At 44.5% G+C, this 20,187-nt stretch overlaps 2 protein-coding genes across 2 annotated transcripts; one reads left to right on the forward strand and one right to left on the reverse strand.

Moving 5' to 3' along the window:
• The first annotated feature begins 574 nt into the window (after positions 1-574).
• On the forward strand, positions 575-13,063 carry LOC112557863 (rho-related protein racA-like). Its single transcript, XM_025227948.1, is given in 12 exon segments — positions 575-726; positions 1,113-1,466; positions 1,855-2,023; positions 3,095-3,237; positions 5,675-5,786; positions 6,212-6,244; positions 6,247-6,401; positions 7,083-7,260; positions 8,274-8,504; positions 9,240-9,346; positions 10,811-11,050; positions 12,315-13,063. Coding segments are annotated over 11 exon segments (1,758 nt in total). The 5' UTR covers positions 575-726; positions 1,113-1,286; the 3' UTR covers positions 12,525-13,063.
• Positions 13,064-14,055: 992 nt separating this feature from the next.
• Positions 14,056-19,958, reverse strand: LOC112558113. The gene is made up of 4 exons (XM_025228323.1): positions 19,512-19,958; positions 19,085-19,202; positions 18,167-18,316; positions 14,056-16,092 (listed from the first exon to the last, which is right to left on the reverse strand). The coding sequence occupies exons 1-4, from the start codon at positions 19,698-19,700 to the stop codon at positions 15,815-15,817; spliced, it is 735 nt and encodes a 244-aa protein (XP_025084108.1). The 5' UTR covers positions 19,701-19,958; the 3' UTR covers positions 14,056-15,814.
• Between the last annotated feature and the right edge of the window lie 229 nt (positions 19,959-20,187).

A 20,187-nucleotide genomic window follows, 5' to 3' on the forward strand; every position in this document is an offset into this window, starting at 1 on the left:
GTATCGGGTCCTCTCAACGTTTTTATTTTGGATCCTACCAGGATAGAATAAATTTTTGCAAATGAAGTGGAATCAACACAGCGCGATTATTCAAGGGTCCACCGATGGCGGGTTACTGTTTCGGTGGACTCATAAATTGAAACCAAAAATATATATAATAAGCATAGAAATAAATAAATTTAAAACAAGCAACAAACAACAATGAGTTACTGAATCATGCCGGCAAGAGGCATAAAGGCACGGATCTTTATAATTGTGCGCCCTCGGGAATGTCCGTGTGAAAGAGCAGACGACAGAGTCGCTTAGGCTAAGTGATAAACTTTCTTGTTTTCTGCTTCGCTGTACAACACATTACGCCACTAAATATCACGTCGACATTGACATTGTCATCTGGATTCTCAGTGCTATGAAGTCGTTGCTATCTTGATATTACTGCCGTTTCTTTTTAATTGCAGGGAGGGGGATGTGAGGAAAAGTTAAAAATAGCTGATGTGCTATTGGTCCGATATATTTAGCAGCAGCATCAAGGGGTTATAAATAGAAGGGTAGGCCCCTGTACTGTCTCTAAGGACGCAGGGGATTTCTCGGGACTAGAATCGTGTTTTCACTGGTGTGTTCTTTATTTCAACTCAAGACGGCAATGTCAATGGTGTATTCACTGGTGTATTCTCACCGTTAGAGGTCTTCACAAGACGAGAATTAAATGCCCGAAACATCAGTGACCAGGTACGCACAGCAATAGAGTTATACTGGTCGTTGTTTTCGATCATTTCACAAATTATATATATATATGCGATCCTTAGATCATTGTTTGGTATACTATGAATACTTTATACACTATACAGTTAATGCATTTTGTGATCAATGTTTTAATTAGTGCTACTACCATTAAAAACAATTTTTCGTATCGCTTGATCTGACTGATCCGTGTAGTGACGTATACGTAGTACATACTGTATATCTATATGCTGTCTTTTCTCATTGAATAAATAAATCAATCAGGTCTTTAAGTTTCAGGTTTGAATTATCATTAGTAGATACACTTGGACATTGGCAGAGTACAAGTGGATCATGGACACTATCTAATAACATCAACGTACATCACTGTACAGGTAGAAGACGTGTGGACCACACCCCTATAGGTAACAAACAGCACGTGTCATCAACACATCAGGGTTAACACAGACTGAGATCCAAAGGGTGCCACAGTCAGCCAAGGCTTTGTGGAGCAGATCACGGGTCTGTTAGCCCGCTGTGACAGCTAGCGACTATAGCACGGCCACATCATGCAGCACATTAAGCTGGTCATCGTGGTGATGTGGCGTGGGTAAGATTGCCTGCTTATTACTTACACTACCCATGGCTTCCCAAGCGAATATGTGCCTACAGTCTTCGATAACTACAGCTGTAATATCATTGTGGACAGCAAGCCCGTCAACATCGCCTTCTGGGACACTGCCGGCCAGGTGAGCCACACACACTCACACACGATACAGCATTGTGAAGACATGTGACACCCATAAATACGTGGTGGTGACAACGACACCTCCCATAGATATGTGGTGGTGACAGGCAGTTAAGCCACAGCACTACCTTTTGCTGTAAATATCATTAATCAATTATAGAACGCTGGCAATGAACGTAAAAGTATAAAATGATTTCGAATAGTTACCTGTTTATACACTTTCCTGTCAATACTGTGCAGAATTCGGACTGCATTTTGTATTCATAGAAGACACGACTGGACAGGCCGCTCTAAAGCATGGCATAGAACATTTATTCATTCTGCATCACAAGTTTTTGATAACAGCGACTTAATAATTAATTCCGACCTTGCGCCAACACTTACTACAGGAGGACTACGATCGGTTGCGTCCCTTGTCCTATCCTGGGACTGACATTTTTCTCCTGGCCTTCTCCATCGACAACCCTGCCTCCCTGAGAAACATCGAGGAGAAGTGGTATCCTGAGACCACTCATCATTGTCCTGCTGTTCCCAAACTGCTTGTGGGTTGTAAAGGAGGTAAGAGATGAAGATTGTAACCCTGACTGTCGTTTTTTTTTTCGTACTGACCTGCAGATGGTCAGGTCAGCCTCATGCATGTACATGAAAACGTCATCGTGTGACATAATGTGTCATCGTGTGTCATCGTGAGTCATGCACAACCACATCGGGGACTCCTTTCCCACCCATCAGACAGGCTTTCATAAGGCTTGGACCAACAAATGGAGGATAAACAAGTCGGGTCGATCTTTAGTCGTTCACACACTCACATCTAAGCCTAGCATTTTCTGATTGCCACACTTATCCTCTCGAAAACAAAGTACTCAGATATGTACATACAGTACATATCTATAAAGTACATATCACTAGTCCACAAAACAGATTTTCAACATGCATCCCTTGGTGGCATGCTGGCTGACTAGTTATCCGTTCACACAATCTTTTACAACCTCAGTTCTCTCATTTGGTGTCTGGGGATCGACAACCTACAGAACAAGCTTGGTAATCCATCTCTATCAATCCAGGTCCTTTTGGAATTTAGTTGTCAGGGTTAGGGTTAGCAACATAGTTGACAGGGTTAGGTTTAGGGTCAGGGTCGGGGTCAGGGTTAGCAACATAGTTGACAGGGTTAGGGTCAGGGTCAGGGTTAGGAACATAGTTGACAGGGTCAGGGTTAGGAACGTAGCTGTCAGGGGTAGCGTTAGGGTCAGGGTCAGGGTTAGGAACATACATGTCAATCCTCAAAGCAGGCAACAGTGTGGGCAACTCTGGCGTCTCTAGGGATCGACGACCTGTAACCTATACACTGCCTGTCTCCGCCTGCCTTTGCCGATACCAAGGGTTAGGGTTAGGCTACAACATTTAATTAGCTCATTAGTTCATTCATTTAGCAGACATGACCCCATGTCCCATGACCTAGTCCAACTTTACAAAACTCGCTCATTTAGCTAAGGCTATCACTTCACTTCTCAGATGAACTTTGGGTTGTATTTAAATATTGTCTGTAATTTGTGACAGGTGTACGTTTGTTGTACACACACAAACAGTAATGGATGCTACAGAAGCTGTATACCCAACTTATGTATGTAGATCTGCGTGAGCGAGCGGGAGCGGACGCAAAGCTTCACGTGACCTACAAGGATGCGAGGGCTGTGGGGAGAACTTTGGGCATGCAGTACTTGGAGACAAGTTCCCTCTTGCAGACAGGACTCACAGAACTTTTTAACTATGCGGTATGTACAAAGCATTCTTTACACAGCTATATACACTATACACTCGTCCTCTGCTAGAGTGTGTAGTATGTAGACAATATGTAGTACGTAGACAATATACACTCGTCTCTGCTTGTGTGTAGTATGTAGATATTATACATTCGTCTCTGTTTGTGTGTAGTATGTAGACAATATACACTCGTCTCTGCTTGTGTGTAGTATGTAGACAATATACACTCGTCCTCTACTTGTGTGTGTAGTATGTAGATATTATACACTCGTCTCTGCTAGAGTATGTAGTATGTAGATATTATACACTCGTCTCTGCTAGAGTGTGTAGTATGTAGACAATATGTAGTATGTAGACACTATACACTCGTCCTCTACTTGTGTGTAGTATGTAGACAATATGTAGTATGTAGACACTATACACTCGTCCTCTACTTGTGTGTGTAGTATGTAGATATTATACACTCGTCTCTGCTAGAGTATGTAGTATGTAGATATTATACACTCGTCTCTGCTAGAGTATGTAGTATGTAGATATTATACACTCGTCTCTGCTAGAGTGTGCAGTATGTAGACAATATGCATTCGTCTCTGCTTGTATGTAGTATGTAGACAATATACACTCGTCCTCTACTTGTGTGTGTAGTATGTAGATATTATACACTCGTCTCTGCTAGAGTATGTAGTATGTAGATATTATACACTCGTCTCTGCTAGAGTATGTAGTATGTAGATATTATACACTCGTCTCTGCTAGAGTGTGTAGACAATATGTAGACAATATGTAGTATGTAGACACTATACACTCGTCCTCTACTTGTGTGTGTAGTATGTAGATAATATACACTCGTCTTCTACCCTCTTCATCTTAAGCATTTGAACTTCCTGAGCTGCTTTCGACGCCATCTACCAAAATACATTCAAGAAATTTAGATGAAGCCTCTAGAGAGACCTCCTAACTCCAAACCTTGTAAATCTCTGTTTCCTTATCACCTTTTGGACATATTCACCTTCCACTCTCCTTTGATACCTTACCTTGCGTTTACTACTAATTATTCTCATAGTGCTTCATTACTTCAGTTTCTTAGTTTATTCTTTCCCCTTAAAGGACGAGGGCTAAATGGAAACAAGCATTTTCTTGCAACATTCTGCGAAGTAGTGGAACTCTCTTCCTCATCACTGTCCACTGGCTGTTATCTTGTACCTCATCTTAATGTTGCTAACTGTGTCTATAGTACCTCACTGTCCACTGGCTGCTGTTATCTTGTACCTCATCTTTGTGTTGTTCACTGTGTCTATAGTACCTCACTGTCCACTGGCTGTTATCTTGTACCTCATCTTGATGTTGTTCACTGTGTCTATAGTACCTCACTGTCCACTGGCTGCTGTTATCTTGTACCTCATCTTTGTGTTGTTCACTGTGTCTATAGTACCTCACTGTCCACTGGCTGTTATCTTGTACCTCATCTTGATGTTGCTAACTGTGTCTACAGTACCTCACTGACTGTTATCTTGTACCTCATCTTGATGTTGTTCATTGTGTCTATAGTACCTCACTGTCCACTGGCTGTTATCTTGTACCTCATCTTTGTGTTGTTCACTGTGTCTATAGTACCTCACTGTCCACTGGCTGTTATCTTGTACCTCATCTTTGTGTTGTTCTCTGTGTCTACAGTACCTCACTGACTGTTATCTTGTACCTCATCTTGATGTTGTTCATTGTGTCTATAGTACCTCACTGTCCACTGGCTGTTATCTTGTACCTCATCTTTGTGTTGTTCACTGTGTCTATAGTACCTCGCTGACTGTTATCTTGTACCTCATCTTGATGTTGTTCACTGTGTCTATAGTACCTCGCTGTCCACTGGCTGTTATCTTGTACCTCATCTTGATGTTGTTCACTGTGTCTACAGTACCTCGCTGTCCACTGGCTGTTATCTTGTACCTCATCTTGATGTTGTTCACTGTGTCTATAGTACCTCGCTGACTGTTATCTTGTACCTCATCTTTGTGTTGTTCACTGTGTCTATAGTATCTCACTGTCCACTGACTGTTATCTTGTACCTCATCTTGATGTTGTTCACTGTGTCTACAGTACCTCGCTGTCCACTGGCTGTTATCTTGTACCTCATCTTGATGTTGTTCACTGTGTCTACAGTACCTCGCTGTCCACTGGCTGTTATCTTGTACCTCATCTTTGTGTTGTTCTCTGTGTCTACAGTACCTCACTGTTATCTTTCATCTATCATTATTAGAAACACATTCCTTGTCTCTCTAGTTTTGTGCCATAGAACAGTTGTGTGTGAGACTGTAGTCAGGTGCCATGAGTGAACAACAGGTGTTGCCGTTTGTGTCTGTAGTCAGGTGCCATGAGTGAACAACAGGTGTTGCCGTCTGTGTCTGTAGTCAGGTGCCATGAGTGAACAACAGGTGTTGCCGTTTGTGTCAGGTGTCAGCGGCTGTCTCAGACGTGAAGTCCAAGAGGTCCCGTAGCTTGGTCTCCAGGCTGTCAGGCAGGCGCCAGGCTAGCACCCCCCTGCCTCCCGTCATGCCTCCGGCTGGTGAGTCCCCTCCCCCAACGACAAAGATGATGATACCTTCCACACCTTCGTCATTATCAACGAAACCTTGGTGACATATGACGATGAAATCTTCCACACTCAGGTCACTATCGATGAAACAAATCGACGAAACCTGAGTGACGCTGTGGCAGTTGGGCTGTGGTGCCGACAGAGATGTTTTTCAGTTGCTGATGCTGGCCGCATGCAGTATGAGTCTGGTGTCAGTGCTTTGCCTTATTTATGATCATGTGATCATGGAATGAAAGTCTGCTATTTATAATGGTGGACAGATAGAAATAACAAAGTTAGACACAAACTGCTTAAAAATGTTAGAACTGTGTTTAACATTGGTAACACGGCTTTCCTGCCCCATCTCCCCCCCCTAATTACTGATTTGAACCTCGTGAGTGTTGTCTTGCTTCAAGGAAAGGCGCCATGGCTGGAGGTGGCGACATCTACTGTGCTGACGACTGGTATAACTGCTGCAGGACCCGCACTTTCCATGATGTCACCTTCGTGGTGGAGGGAGGCCGCCATGTGCACGCCCACAGGGTCCTGCTGTCTTCAGCCTCAAGCTTCTTTGCCAAACTCCTTGGGGTACCTGCAGGAATCCAGGTGCGAGCTTCTCACCTCCGCGTGTAGATAAGGCCTGAGTGTCCATGAGGTGACATGATTGACTGTAGGAGCGATGTTTCAGTATGATTTTGTTTTTGCTTTCATTGCTCTCACATGGTCAATGGTGTACTTTGTTGTCAGATGAAAAAAGTGACTTGTTTTTTAAGTCAAAGGTAACCCAGTATTTTACACTCTAGCGACTTAGGTCTTGGACAGTTCTGATTTGTCAGTATGTGGTAGTGGCAGAATTACTGTCTACCAGGTGACATGATGGACTAGTGTCAGAATTACTCTCTGCGAGGTGACATGATCGGCTACAGTGACAGAATTACTGTCTACCAGGTGACATGATCGGCTACAGTGACAGAATTACTGTCTACCAGGTGACATGATCGGCTACAGTGACAACGGCATGTGAAAGCTGTTGGATCGCCTTTGGTATAACGACCGTTGATGGCGAGTGTAGGTTCTGTCTGTTGTCACCTGATCATGGATCCAAACACCGTCTGCAATAAACTCATGTCATGTCATGCATGTCCTGAACCTACGTGTCCGGTCTGAAGTGACTGTCAGTCTATATTGAGCAAAGTGACCTGACATTCTGTAGGAAGTATTTAGTCTGATGGCGAGTCAATGCCCAGGGTTAGTAACGGTAATCAACGTCTTCTCTCCACTGTCCAGCCTTTTGACCGCCAGGAGATTTACTCTGGCCTCGTACCCGGCATTGTCCGGGTGCAGGACAGTGACACCAAGCCTGGTGCCGATGTCTGTGGTGCTGCCATGCGTAACACCACCATCACGCTCAGCCAAGACATCAAAGCGTCCACTTTCCTCCGAGTTTTGGAATTCGTATACACAGGTAAGAATTTGGGGCACAAAGGTAAGAGTTCGATGTCGTGTCGTATGTACGTAGAGCACGTGCACACACTGCGCCTACAAGTGCTCTTTCCAACAACAACAGACAAAGATGTGCTTGTGGACCTCCCAACATGTTATGCTCAGCCCCCAAACAGACTTTTTCTTCCATGATTCCTTTCCGAAATGTGGTGTAGAGGCAGGATGTAACAAAACAACACGCACTGCTTGTCGCCTGTAGTCAGCACACCTACATACAATATACTTCTCCAGGCCAGCCTTCAGTTACAAGCAGACAGCATTTTCTCTCACAGAGGTTTGAACCTCACAACTATCAACCCTCAGACTACACTCAGTCGCGGCACAACCATTCACATCACAGCAATTACCGGTGTGTAACGTGTGTAGCAGCACCTGACGATGTATGTACACACCCAAGTTCATGTTCACATGCGCGTGTTGTATCACGGAGTGTAATCTATGTGTGTTATATCACGGAGTGTAATACACGCGTGTTGTATCACGGAGTGTAATCCACTCGTATTGTAACACGGAGTGTAATCCACTCGTATTGTATAACGGAGTGTAATCCACTCGTATTGTATAACGGAGTGTAATCCACTCGTATTGTAACACGGAGTGTAATACACGCGTGTTGTATCACGGAGTGTAATCCACTCGTACTGTAACACGGAGTGTAATACACGCGTGTTGTATCATGGAGTGTAATATTCGCCGGTTGTATTCCATGTAGAGTGTAATCAATGTGTTATATCACGGAGTGTAACACGCGAGTTGTATCACGGAGTGTAATCCACTCGTATTGTAACACGGAGTGTAATATTCGCGGGTTGTATTCCATGTCGAGTGTAATCTATGTGTTACATCTCCAAGTGTAATCCCCGCATGTTATTTTAGGCTGTATCAAAGGATTGTATGCTGATGTATTTGTGAGTGTTGTTATTTCACCAAGCATAAGATATACATGTGCTATGTCATGGAGGAGGACTGTTACAGGCGTGCCCAGGCTCCCAGAGGACGTGTCACGGGAGGAGGTGGCCGACCTGCAGCGAGTAGCAGGTGTGTTTAAGATGGCGGACCTGCAGACCATCTGCCACAACATTCACACCGACCAGGACTTCTTGAACCCCAGCATCGGCACTTTCCTGACTGACATGACGGGGGCGGAGATGAAGAGAGTTTTTCTCAACCAACCTGACTATGCTGACATCATCTTCAAGGTGCAGGGTGAGAGGCTTCACACCCGCGTGATGTGATATGTGTGTGATATATGGCTTGTGAGGGAAATAACACGCAGAAGTAAGTTACCTGTGTGTATCTCGCACTTTATACGATTTCTTGGCCCCAAACCCACAATAAACAAACATGAAGGATATGCTGTGTAGTGAACACACAGGAAGTGCTGGATGTTGTGTGTAGAACATGTAATGAGTTGTTCAGGTTACACGCAGTGTGTAGATGTTCCGTGTTGTGTCTGTTCTGTAACACCAATCTCAGGGAGCTGACATCTCGACAACCTGCTCGTCGTGGTTAACGTGTTAGATGTATCCTCATGGTTACAGGCATGTTGTGTGTGTCAGGGTTAGTGACAGGCATGTTGTGTGTGTCAGGCTTAGTGACAGGCATGTTGTGTGTGTCAGGCTGAGTGACAAGCATGTTGTGTGTGTCATGTTATGTGACAGGCATGTTGTGTGTGTCATGTTGTGTGACAGGCATGTGTGTGTGTCATGCTGTGTGACAGGCATGTTGTGTGTGTCATGGTGTGTGACAGGCATGTTGTGTGTGTCATGCTGAGTGACAGGCATGTTGTGTGTGTCATGCTGTGTGACAGGCTCTGTGTGTGTCATGCTGTGTGACAGGCATGTGTGTGTCATGCTGTGTGACAGGCATGTTGTGTGTGTCATGCTGTGTGACAGGCTCTGTGTCATGCTGTGACAGGCTCTGTGTCATGCTGTGTGACAGGCTGTCGACTTTACGCGCACAGAGCAGTGGTAGTTGCACGAAGCCCAGTGCTGGCAGCCATGTTTCTGGGACATTTCCGGGAGGGGACAGGCCAGAGTGTTGTGGAGGTGAGCACTGTGACATTACCAGGTATGGCTGCCTCCTGTATCACTGTGCCATCCATTCCTTAAAATGACTTGTTTTACAGAGCTATCACCACAGGTTGGTGGCCTTGACAGCTATCACCACAGGTTGATGGCCTTGACAGCTATCACCACAGGTTGATGGCCCTGAGAGCTATCACCACAGGTTGATGGCCTTGAGAGCTATCACCACAGGTTGATGGCCCTGAGAGCTATCACCACAGGTTGATGGCCTTGACAGCTATCACCACAGGTTGATGGCCTTGAGAGCTATCACCACAGGTTGATGGCCCTGAGAGCTATCACCACAGGTTGATGGCCTTGACAGCTATCACCACAGGTTGATGGCCCTGAGAGCTATCACCACAGGTTTGATGGCCTTGACAGCTATCACCACAGGTTGATGGCCCTGAGAGCTATCACCACAGTTGATGGCCCTGAGAGCTATCACCACAGGGTTGATGGCCTTGACAGCTATCACCACAGGTTTGATGGCCTTGACAGCTATCACCACAGGTTGATGGCCCTGAGAGCTATCACCACAGGTTGATGACAGCTATCACCACAGGTTGATGGCCCTGAGAGCTATCACCACAGGTTGATGGCCTTGACAGCTATCACCACAGGTTGATGGCCCTGAGAGCTATCACCACAGGTTGATGGCCTTGACAGCTATCACCACAGGTTGATGGCCATGAGAGCTATCACCACAGGTTGATGGCCCTGAGAGCTATCACCACAGGTTGATGACAGCTATCACCACAGGTTGATGGCCCTGAGAGCTATCACCACAGGTTGATGGCCTTGACAGCTATCACCACAGGTTGATGGCCCTGAGAGCTATCACCACAGGTTGATGGCCTTGACAGCTATCACCACAGGTTGATGGCCATGAGAGCTATCACCACAGGTTGATGGCCCTGAGAGCTATCACCACAGGTTGATGGCCTTGACAGCTATCACCACAGGTTGATGGCCCTGAGAGCTATCACCACAGGTTGATGGCCTTGACAGCTATCACCACAGGTTGATGGCCCTGAGAGCTATCACCACAGGTTGATGGCCCTGAGAGCTATCACCACAGGTTGATGGCCTTGACAGCTATCACCACAGGTTGATGGCCTTGACAGCTATCACCACAGGTTGATGGCCTTGACAGCTATCACCACAGGTTGATGGCCTTGACAGCTATCACCACAGGTTGGTGGCCTTGACAGCTATCACCACAGGTTGATGGCCTTGACAGCTATCACCACAGGTTGGTGGCCTTGACAGCTATCACCACAGGTTGATGGCCCTGAGAGCTATCACCACAGGTTGGTGGCCCTGCTCTAAAGCGAGGCCTTTAAAGATCGAATGTGTGATTTCTCCTGTGACCCGGAGTGAAAGGTTGTCAGTACACGCAGTGTTATCATCAGTGCATTGTGTGTCCCGGATGTTTGTCACCAGATCGCTGTTGCCGACACCTCGGAGGCTGACTTTCTGGCGCTGCTGGAGTACCTGTACACAGACCACGCCCCCATTCAAGAGAGGGATGCACTGGAAATCCTGAAGCTGTCTGATGAGTACCTCGTGCCTCGCCTTGGCAACCTGTGTGAGCTGTACATCAGTAAAGACGTGGAGAGAAGCTGCACCCGCAACATTCACACCTGTAGCATCGACGTCATCGGGGTGCTGCACACGGCGCAGGTACGACCTACAAGTCTCACCTGGCAGTTAGTGTCTCATGTTAGACAGTCTCACAAAGTGGACAGTGTCACCTGTTAGTCTCACAAAGTGGACAGTGCCACCTGTTAGACAGTCTCACAAAGTGGACAGTGTCACCTGTTAGTCTCACAAAGTGGACAGTGCCACCTGTTAGACAGTCTCACAAAGTGGACAGTGCCACCTGTTAGACAGTCTCGCAAAGTGGACAGTGCCACCTGTTAGACAGTCTCACAAAGTGGACAGTGCCACCTGTTAGACGGTCTCGCAAAGTGGACAGTGCCACCTGTTAGACAATCTCACAAAGTGGACAGTGCCACCTGTTAGACGGTCTCACAACTTGGACAATGACAGCATGGACAGTGTCAAATGCTAGTTTCACATGTTAGTGTCACACCATGGACAGTGTCACATCTTAGACAGCTTCACAGTGCAGACAGTGTCACATACTAAACAGTCTGACAAGACAAAGTCATTATCTACATAGGAAGACTCATAAGACAGACAAGTCACGAGTTACACACTCACGGGGCAGGCACACATCCTCACAGGTAAGGCAGTGTTGCAGGTGAGTCTCACAGAACAGGTAGTGTCAATGATGTCCTGTCAGTTGGTGTCACAGGGCTAACAGTCATACTCGGCTTGTGATCCTCTAGTACAGCAGGTGGTTCACTATAGAAATAAGATGGCAGTGAACACAGTAAACCCCTCATCACATTACACATCAAACTCACAATAACTTGCCAGATAACAAAACCGATGTCAAAGAACTGTAACAATGAGGCTACAGACGAAGTGGAACAAAATACCAGCACCGGGACCAACTCTTACATTGCCGTGGTGAATGTGGAGTAGAAATTGGGTAACCTGGAGAAGCCAGGGTGACAGAATTAAAGAAGATGGACTGTAGACATAGTGAGCCACTTACACTCACCACGTCTACAGTTTATAACATAGGCCACTCTTTACTGTTGAATCAAAACTGTGATAAAGCTTCTCTCTCTATATATATATATGAAAGATGGGACCAGCAATAAACCTTTCAATATATATATAGAGGAAAACTCGGCCAGCGATGTGTAGGTGTAAGTGGACATGCTGTACATAGTGACAGGGAAACAGAAATAATTACAACAGTGGCGAGACCGCGTCCCTCAGTGTGTAGCTTAAAGAGAATGTAGAGAAGAAAATGAAAGTAAGACGAGGAAGAAACTCGTGGAGCTGTATATTCATTGTTGTTTGTTGACAGACCTACAACGCCCTGCAACTTGCTGAGTGGTGTCTGCACTTCATCTCCACCAACTACCTGGCTTTTGAAAAGAGACCGGAGTTTGGCCACCTTTCCAGTGACAACCGGAAGTACGTAGAAGAGCACAGGTGGCCACCATTGTCCTACTTGAAGGAAGCTGAAGAATACGAAAAGGCATTAGGAAAGGGAGGGAAGTGCCTTGTCATGTAGAGTTGTTGATAGTCAATGGTTTCCAGAGATACACAAATATCTTTGGAGCCTGGAATCAAAGTTAAGCCCGGCAGTAGAGCTCTTCACTGTCGTGGCTACAGCCAAGAGACTTTCCTGCCTATGACAGTTTAAAGAAGAAAAAAAAAAGACAAATCAGAGGGGGAGAGAGAGAAGGATGGAATTTGTGTTTTACACTACGACAGCTACTAAGGTAGTGTCATGGCCCCGTAACTGGGTGCCACAGAGACAGAACAGTGTGCCCAGGACGAGATGTGAACCTAGGACAGCCAGTCATCTTGGAGATAAGAGCTCAGCCGTTACACTAGTGAACTGCAGGAGAGAGGGTGGGACACACACACACACGTGTCACCTCGACTCATTCATTTTGCACGTGCCATTTACTTGATGAACTCTACTGGCCGTGACCTTGTATTAGCCTGAGATGACCTAAGGTCAGCAACTGTATCTTACTGTTGCTCTCTGTGTGTGTGTGTGTGAGTGAAATTATTTCAATATGTATATATGTTTATAATCATTTCAACATGTATATATGTATATAATTATTTCAACATGTATATAGTTTATAATTATTTCAACATGTATATATGTTATAATATTTCAAACATGTATATATGTATATAATTATTTCAACATGTATATATGTATATAATATATTTCAACATGTATAATATGTATATAATTATTTCAACATGTCTATATGTATATAATTATTTCAACATGTATATATGTATATAATTATTTCAACATGTATATGTATATAATTATTTCAACATGTATATATGTTTATAATTATTTCAACATGTATATATGTATATAATTATTTCAACATGTATATATGTATATAATTATTTCAACATGTATATATGTTTATAATTATTTCAACATGTATATATGTTTATAATCATTTCAACATGTATATAATTATTTCAACATGTATATATGTATATAATTATTTCAACATGTATATATGTTTATAATTATTTCAACATGTATATATGTATATAATTATTTCAACATGTATATATGTATATAACTATTTCAACATGTATATATGTTTATAATTATTTCAACATGTATATATGTATATAATTATTTCAACATGTATATATGTTTATAATTATTTCAACATGTATATATGTTTATAATCATTTCAACATGTATATATGTATATAATTATTTCAAGATGTATATATGTATATAATTATTTCAACATGTATATATGTTTATAATTATTTCAACATGTATATATGTATATAATTATTTCAACATGTATATATGTTTATAATTATTTCAACATGTACATATGTATATAATTATTTCAATATGCATATATGTATACATTTCTTTCAACATGTACACAAATGGTTGAAGAAAACAAAGGTAAACAACTGAGCTCTACAACACATTTTTTAGTTCGTGGTCTGTCTGTCACGTGACCTCGTTCTGTGATCTGTCAACAGTTACATTTTCATCTGTGTTGTTGGCTGACAGTGGCATGTCATCGGCAAAGCTGTTGTCTGTGAGCAATGACATGCCATCTATGATTCGTCTTCTGTCAGAAGTGACTATGTCCGCACTTTTGCCACCAGACAGGTCAACATCAACTACCGCCCTCTGACAGGAATGTTTGTTTTGTCATGAAATGCACGTGGAGGCCAAACTGTTAGCATCAGTCACCACAGTCAGAAATCACAATCACACGACTATTTACAGGTGTGCAGCACACTCACAGCTTATTTCTACATTTACAAAGGTACATTCACGTATATCTAGAGATTATAACACATTGTATACCTTTATAATGTCTTTATTTTATGTCAATACATGCACACTTTTGTTACAGCTGTTTATATATTCTTGGAAATATATTTTATCAAATATTTGAATAAAATGTATGTATAACATGACACATAATTCTTACTCTATCATGTATTAAATAATGTTATTCAAGGACTGTCAATACTTTCAAGCACAAATCCCTTTCTTCTGTTTGCTAAAGACACTCACACGCTTGCATGTAGACTCACCTCAGCAACTGTTGAGCATTACACTCACCTTTAGATATACGACAACAACTACCACACTTTCTACCCTGAAAGTTACATAAGTCCTCAAATACGAGCGTGACACACCCTTACACCTGTCAACAATTGGCAAGCGTTTGGCACTTACAGACAAGTCAGTACATACCCGACATTATGTTCTTACAGACAAGTCAGTACATACCCGACATTATGTTCTTACAGACAAGTCAGTACATACCCGACATTATGTTTTTACAGACAAGTCAGTACATACCCGACATTATGTTCTTACAGACAAGTCAGTACATACCCGACATTATGTTCTTACAGACAAGTCAGTACATACCCGACATTATGTTCTTACAGACAAGTCAGTACATACCCGACATTATGTTCTTACAGACAAGTCAGTACATACCCGACATTATGTTCTTACAGACAAGTCAGTACATACCCGACATTATGTTCTTACAGACAAGTCAGTACATACCCGACATTATGTTCTTACAGACAAGTCAGTACATACCCGACATTATGTTCTTACAGACAAGTCAGTACATACCCGACATTATGTTCTTACAGACAAGTCAGTACATACCCGACATTATGTTCTTACAGACAAGTCAGTACATACCCGACATTATGTTCTTACAGACATCGTTATGGTCCTCACATTACACTAAGACCGGTTGGGGATGAAGTAGAGGCTGAGTAGAGAATAAGTAAGGAATTAAGAGATCACATAGGTGTCAGTTTGTGACACCAGGAACATAGGTGTCAGCCTGTGACACCAAGAACATAGGTGTCTGTCTGTGACACTAGGAACATAGGTGTCAGTCTGTGATACCAAGAACATAGGTGTCAGTCTGTGACACCAAGAACATAGGTGTCAGTCTGTGACACCAAGAACATAGGTGTCTGTCTGTGACACTAGGAACATAGGTGTCTGTCTGTGACACTAGGAACATAGGTGTCAGTCTGTGATACCAAGAACATAGGTGTCAGTCTGTGACACCAAGAACATAGGTGTCAGTCTGTGACACCAAGAACATAGGTGTCTGTCTGTGACACTAGGAACATAGGTGTCAGTCTGTGATACCAAGAACATAGGTGTCAGTCTGTGACACTCGGAATATAGTTGTCAGTCTGTCACGCGGAGTTTGATTGATGTGTGACAGACGTGACACAGCCTCATAATCACCTGTTCTACCAACTGTGAGGAAGTCTGGTGACCCAGACCTTGTTCTAGACAAGCAGGCAAGTAGTCAGTACTGCAGTGGCCATGGCAGTCATCATGACAGTGACTCCAGCCCCGTGGCAATGTGACATGTCGCTGGTCTGGCCGTCGGTACCGCCGCTGCTGTCTTTGATGGGGAAGATTTCGTGCAGCGGCTGCTGGATGTCGTTGCACAGATCGAAGGCGCACGAGTCGTAGCAGGTGATGGACAGCGAGTCCTTGATGCAGTAGCCGCTGTCGTTCTTCCAGTTGCACGTGCGTATGATGGACTCCACTCTGCTGTTTTCTGTGGCAGTGGACATATGGAGAATATGAATGACATGTCACAAGTGGAAATGTTCAGTCTAGGGGGGGGGGGCACAAGTGGAAATGTTCAGTCTAGGGGGGGGACACAAGTGGAAATGTTCAGTCTGGGGGGGACACAAGTGGAAGGTAGAAGGAGACTAAGGCACTGGAGACAAGGGAAACTGAAAATCTCTGCAAGCGATGTCTACAAGTGGAATCTTACAGATGTCAACTTTAAAGTAGAGATAAACGGACACATAAAGTTGTCAACTCTAAAAGATGGTGACAGGTGATAATGTGTAGATGGAAACAAATATTGACTGTGTGTGCTAGAAATAAATGTAACATTCTGTACTTTGTGTTCGTTCACTCGTCCCTTGACTGGTACCCGTCATTGGGCGAAGTACATGAATAGTTCGGGGTGGAGCAGGTCCTGGGCATGAGGACCACTCAGTTCCTTCCCCTTTGTAATCCAGTCCTTCCTCAGACCTACGAAGGGTGGCCCTAGCACTTCCTGGCTGTTGACAGCGGCACCTCTTTGATGTTTCCAGCGACGAAGGTAAAATTGTAGTCCCCTACAATTCGCGGATTCAAAGCCGGATTAAGTGTTTGTGGTGTCATTTGGAATAAAGTTGTGACTGCCGGGGGAGGGACGACAAACTCTCAGGTAGTTTGATGAAACTGTGAGTATCGTCATCTCAAACTGACATCTTGGAGACTCTGTGAGTATTTTTAGTGTGTCTACGGACAATAGTTATATTGAGGACCAGACCTTGGAGGTTCATTTATATCATTTAAGAGCTAGAATCTATTCAGTAAGTTAAGAGTTAAAAGATTTTGGATATTTTTGTGCTCATGCTCGTGTCCGAACCCAGTGGCGAGGTGTGTATGTGACGATTAGTTACTAAGGTGTTGTATTGTATGTCTACAACCACGGCAACCGAAAAAATAACATGCGTTGGCCGCCTCAGGCAATCGTTGGTAAGATGTAAGGTGTTGGTCAAGGTGAGTGGACTGCTCTGTGTAAGCTCTCGGTCTCTCATGCCCCTGTCGCTGGTTTCACCAAGACCAGACTGACCCACTCTTCCTGTCCATTTATGATGGGCGTGTGGGCCGACCTTGGCATTTAGTCACCGAGTACAACGAGGATGTCCTTTTATGGCACTACCCTTGAAACTTTGTCTAGATGGTGGTAAGACTCCTCCACTTCATTCTTTTCCTGTCTGGAAATATATGAGGAGCATGTGCTTCGACAATGGAGACCTGGTGAGACCTGGCAGAGACGCGGATAGAGATCAGCCTCCTGGACATGGAGGTGCAACTGATGGCGACTCTGACCTCTGTCCTATGTACGAGGAAGCCCCCGCCATGCTCGTGTCTGACGCCCTCCCAAATGTACCAGCGGTTATTCTCATCGTCAGTCGCAGTCTCCCCCATTCCTGACCATCTGACCTCCGCCAGTCCCACCGATGTCCCACGATGTCCCGCGGTACCATTCTAGTTCATGGGTGAGTCTGGGTTCCAGTGCTTGCTGTCCTGTGCCGGTTCGGTGTGCGGTCGTTGATGACCCTGGCCTCAACCAATCCGGCATCGTGTTTCTTTGGCGGCACATGTCCCAAGTCCTGAGGCGAGGAGTCGCCAGCGCGAGGTCACAGGGCATGACCCCTACCTTCCTCGCCCGCTGGTGCCGCGCTAGCATCATGCTTGTATGGAGAGGTTTACTCCCTTGGCTCTCATCTTTCCCAAGGTTTCACACAAGACAATGGAAACCATTTTGTCTTGGCTAGGATGTGGTAAAGTGGTAGGGAGTGAGGGCGGGTGCCATCTGCTCACACATCACGTGCGAGCACAAAATACTTGTGTTGCCTCCTGACGCTAACAAGACGAGCGGAAGTGACAAGACAACTAGGTAGCAAGTCTTTGCATTGTCAAGTATTGTAAGATATTGCGACACTACTGTGAGTAGATGTTATACAGTGTTGTGACAAAAAGTGTAGAGACTGTGTAGAGACAGTGTGTAGATGTTATAAAGTGTTGTAGCAAAACACTGTGTAGAGACTGTGTGCAGCACTCACCCAGTGAGTAGAACTCCTGTGTGTAGCAGCGTTTGTCGCAGTGATAGTTGATGTGGACGTCGGCGACGCGGGCAGGGCTGTAGATGCAGTCCATATTGTTGGACGTGGCGCCAGGGTCGTAGGAGTAGGAGCACTGGTAGCACTTGAACCCTGACAACAGATCGCCACGTGTCACTGAAATACAAGCACTGGAAACACTGGAAGCTTAGCAACAGATCGCCACGTGTCACAATAATACAAGCACTGGAAGCACCGGAGGGCCGGCAAGACATTGTCATGTGTCACTGGAAGCCCAATGGATGTACAGACATTTATAAATATCCTGTCTTTTGAGATCTTCACACATCCATAAAATCGTTACAGACCTGTAGAAACATGCTTAACACCTTTAAAGACTTGTAGAATCATCTCCAAACACCTTTCGATATTCACAGATATCCCTTAATACCTTTAGAAACGTTCTAAACAACTCTACAAACATCTGAAGATATCCTCAACACCTTTTTCACATGTACAGGCGTCCATTAAAAATCTTCAGAGACATCAACCAACAGCTCTGACACATGGAAGATGTCCACAGACATCCATAAACACTTTTACAGACATCTTCAGACATATCCACACATCTCTACAGACACGTGATAAATCAGTTGAGGGTGGGCTAGACACGCTGAAGTCTGCAGAACGGCTTTAACACTCTCACAGAAGCTAAAAAAAAAAAGCAACAACAACAACAACAACAACAACAACAACAACAACAACAACAACAACAACAAAGCCAGCAACAAACGAACCACAAATCACTTTTTGTTCTCCATGCACTCTCGACAGTAAGATGTAAGCCCCACTTGAACTCTGACCTTTCTAGCCAGAAACTGCCACAGAAACATCCCCATAACAGGTTGGACATAAACTTACCACAACAACCGCCCAGGACAGCAGTCAACAACACAACTCCTGTCATTGTCACTCCCTCACTAACGGCCCTCTTGCAGCTGTGTGTCATTGTCATGGATGTCCTCGCAGGACAGTGCACCTACATCAAATAACAAACAACCCAAAAGGTCACATGATGATGTGGGAGATATCGAGAGGTCAGCGTAGGCTGGAGAGAAAGACACTGACAAGACAATGGACACTTTCATGACAGAAACCTATGTCATTTCTTTAGACCAGAGGGACTTTAGACAGGAGGGTGTTTAGACAAGAGGATGTTTATAAAAGAGAATTTTATGCCAATGGGGTCTTTAGACAAGAGGATGTTTATACAAGAAACCATTAAGGCAATAGGTTCTGTAGACAAGAGGATGTTGAGACACGAAAGCTGGACGTTAGCACCCAGTACCTTGAGAGCACGTGACAGAACAAGTCGTCTGATGCTGAGTTGTCCAGTAGAGCGAGAGCTGTAGATGAGGCTGAAGTCTGACAGCTGTAGATGTGTGACAGCTGTAGATGAGGCTGAAGTCGCCTGATGCTCAGTGAGTGAATGTCTCGTAGCGGGACAGCTGTAGACAATAATGACACTTCTGATCATGTGAGAGAAGTAGAGAGGAAGAGGTTGGAGTTCGCCAGATACTCGACTGACGAGGCTGATTTCTAACACTGAAGTCTGTAGGTACACAAAGCGCGGGAGTGTATCGCACCACAAAGTCGCTGCTGCTGTTCACAGGTTTAGGACATCACCAGGAATGTCAGGAAATATTTGAAGTCACGGGGACAACTGTCGAACTACCAGCAGCAAAATGTCCGGACACTCGCCAGCACTTCTGACTCCCTTATCTCAGTCGTGTGATGTCACTCGGGTGTGGGCAGCTCAGACGTTGGCGGGTAGAGATGCCGTCGTGTCCTCCACCACATACCGCGATGGCGTCGTCGTCAAGGAAAATGTGTGTGTGCGCGTGTGTGTGTGTGGGTGTGTGCGTGTGAGTGAGTGTGTGTGTGTGTGTGACTGTGTGTGTACATACGAGTGTGATAGAGGGAAGTTTGTGGTGGTTGCTACCCTGTTCTCATCCTGTGTCCAC

Source organism: Pomacea canaliculata, linkage group LG2 (assembly GCF_003073045.1).
Source record: "Pomacea canaliculata isolate SZHN2017 linkage group LG2, ASM307304v1, whole genome shotgun sequence".
Taxonomy (NCBI): Eukaryota; Metazoa; Mollusca; class Gastropoda; order Architaenioglossa; family Ampullariidae; genus Pomacea; species Pomacea canaliculata.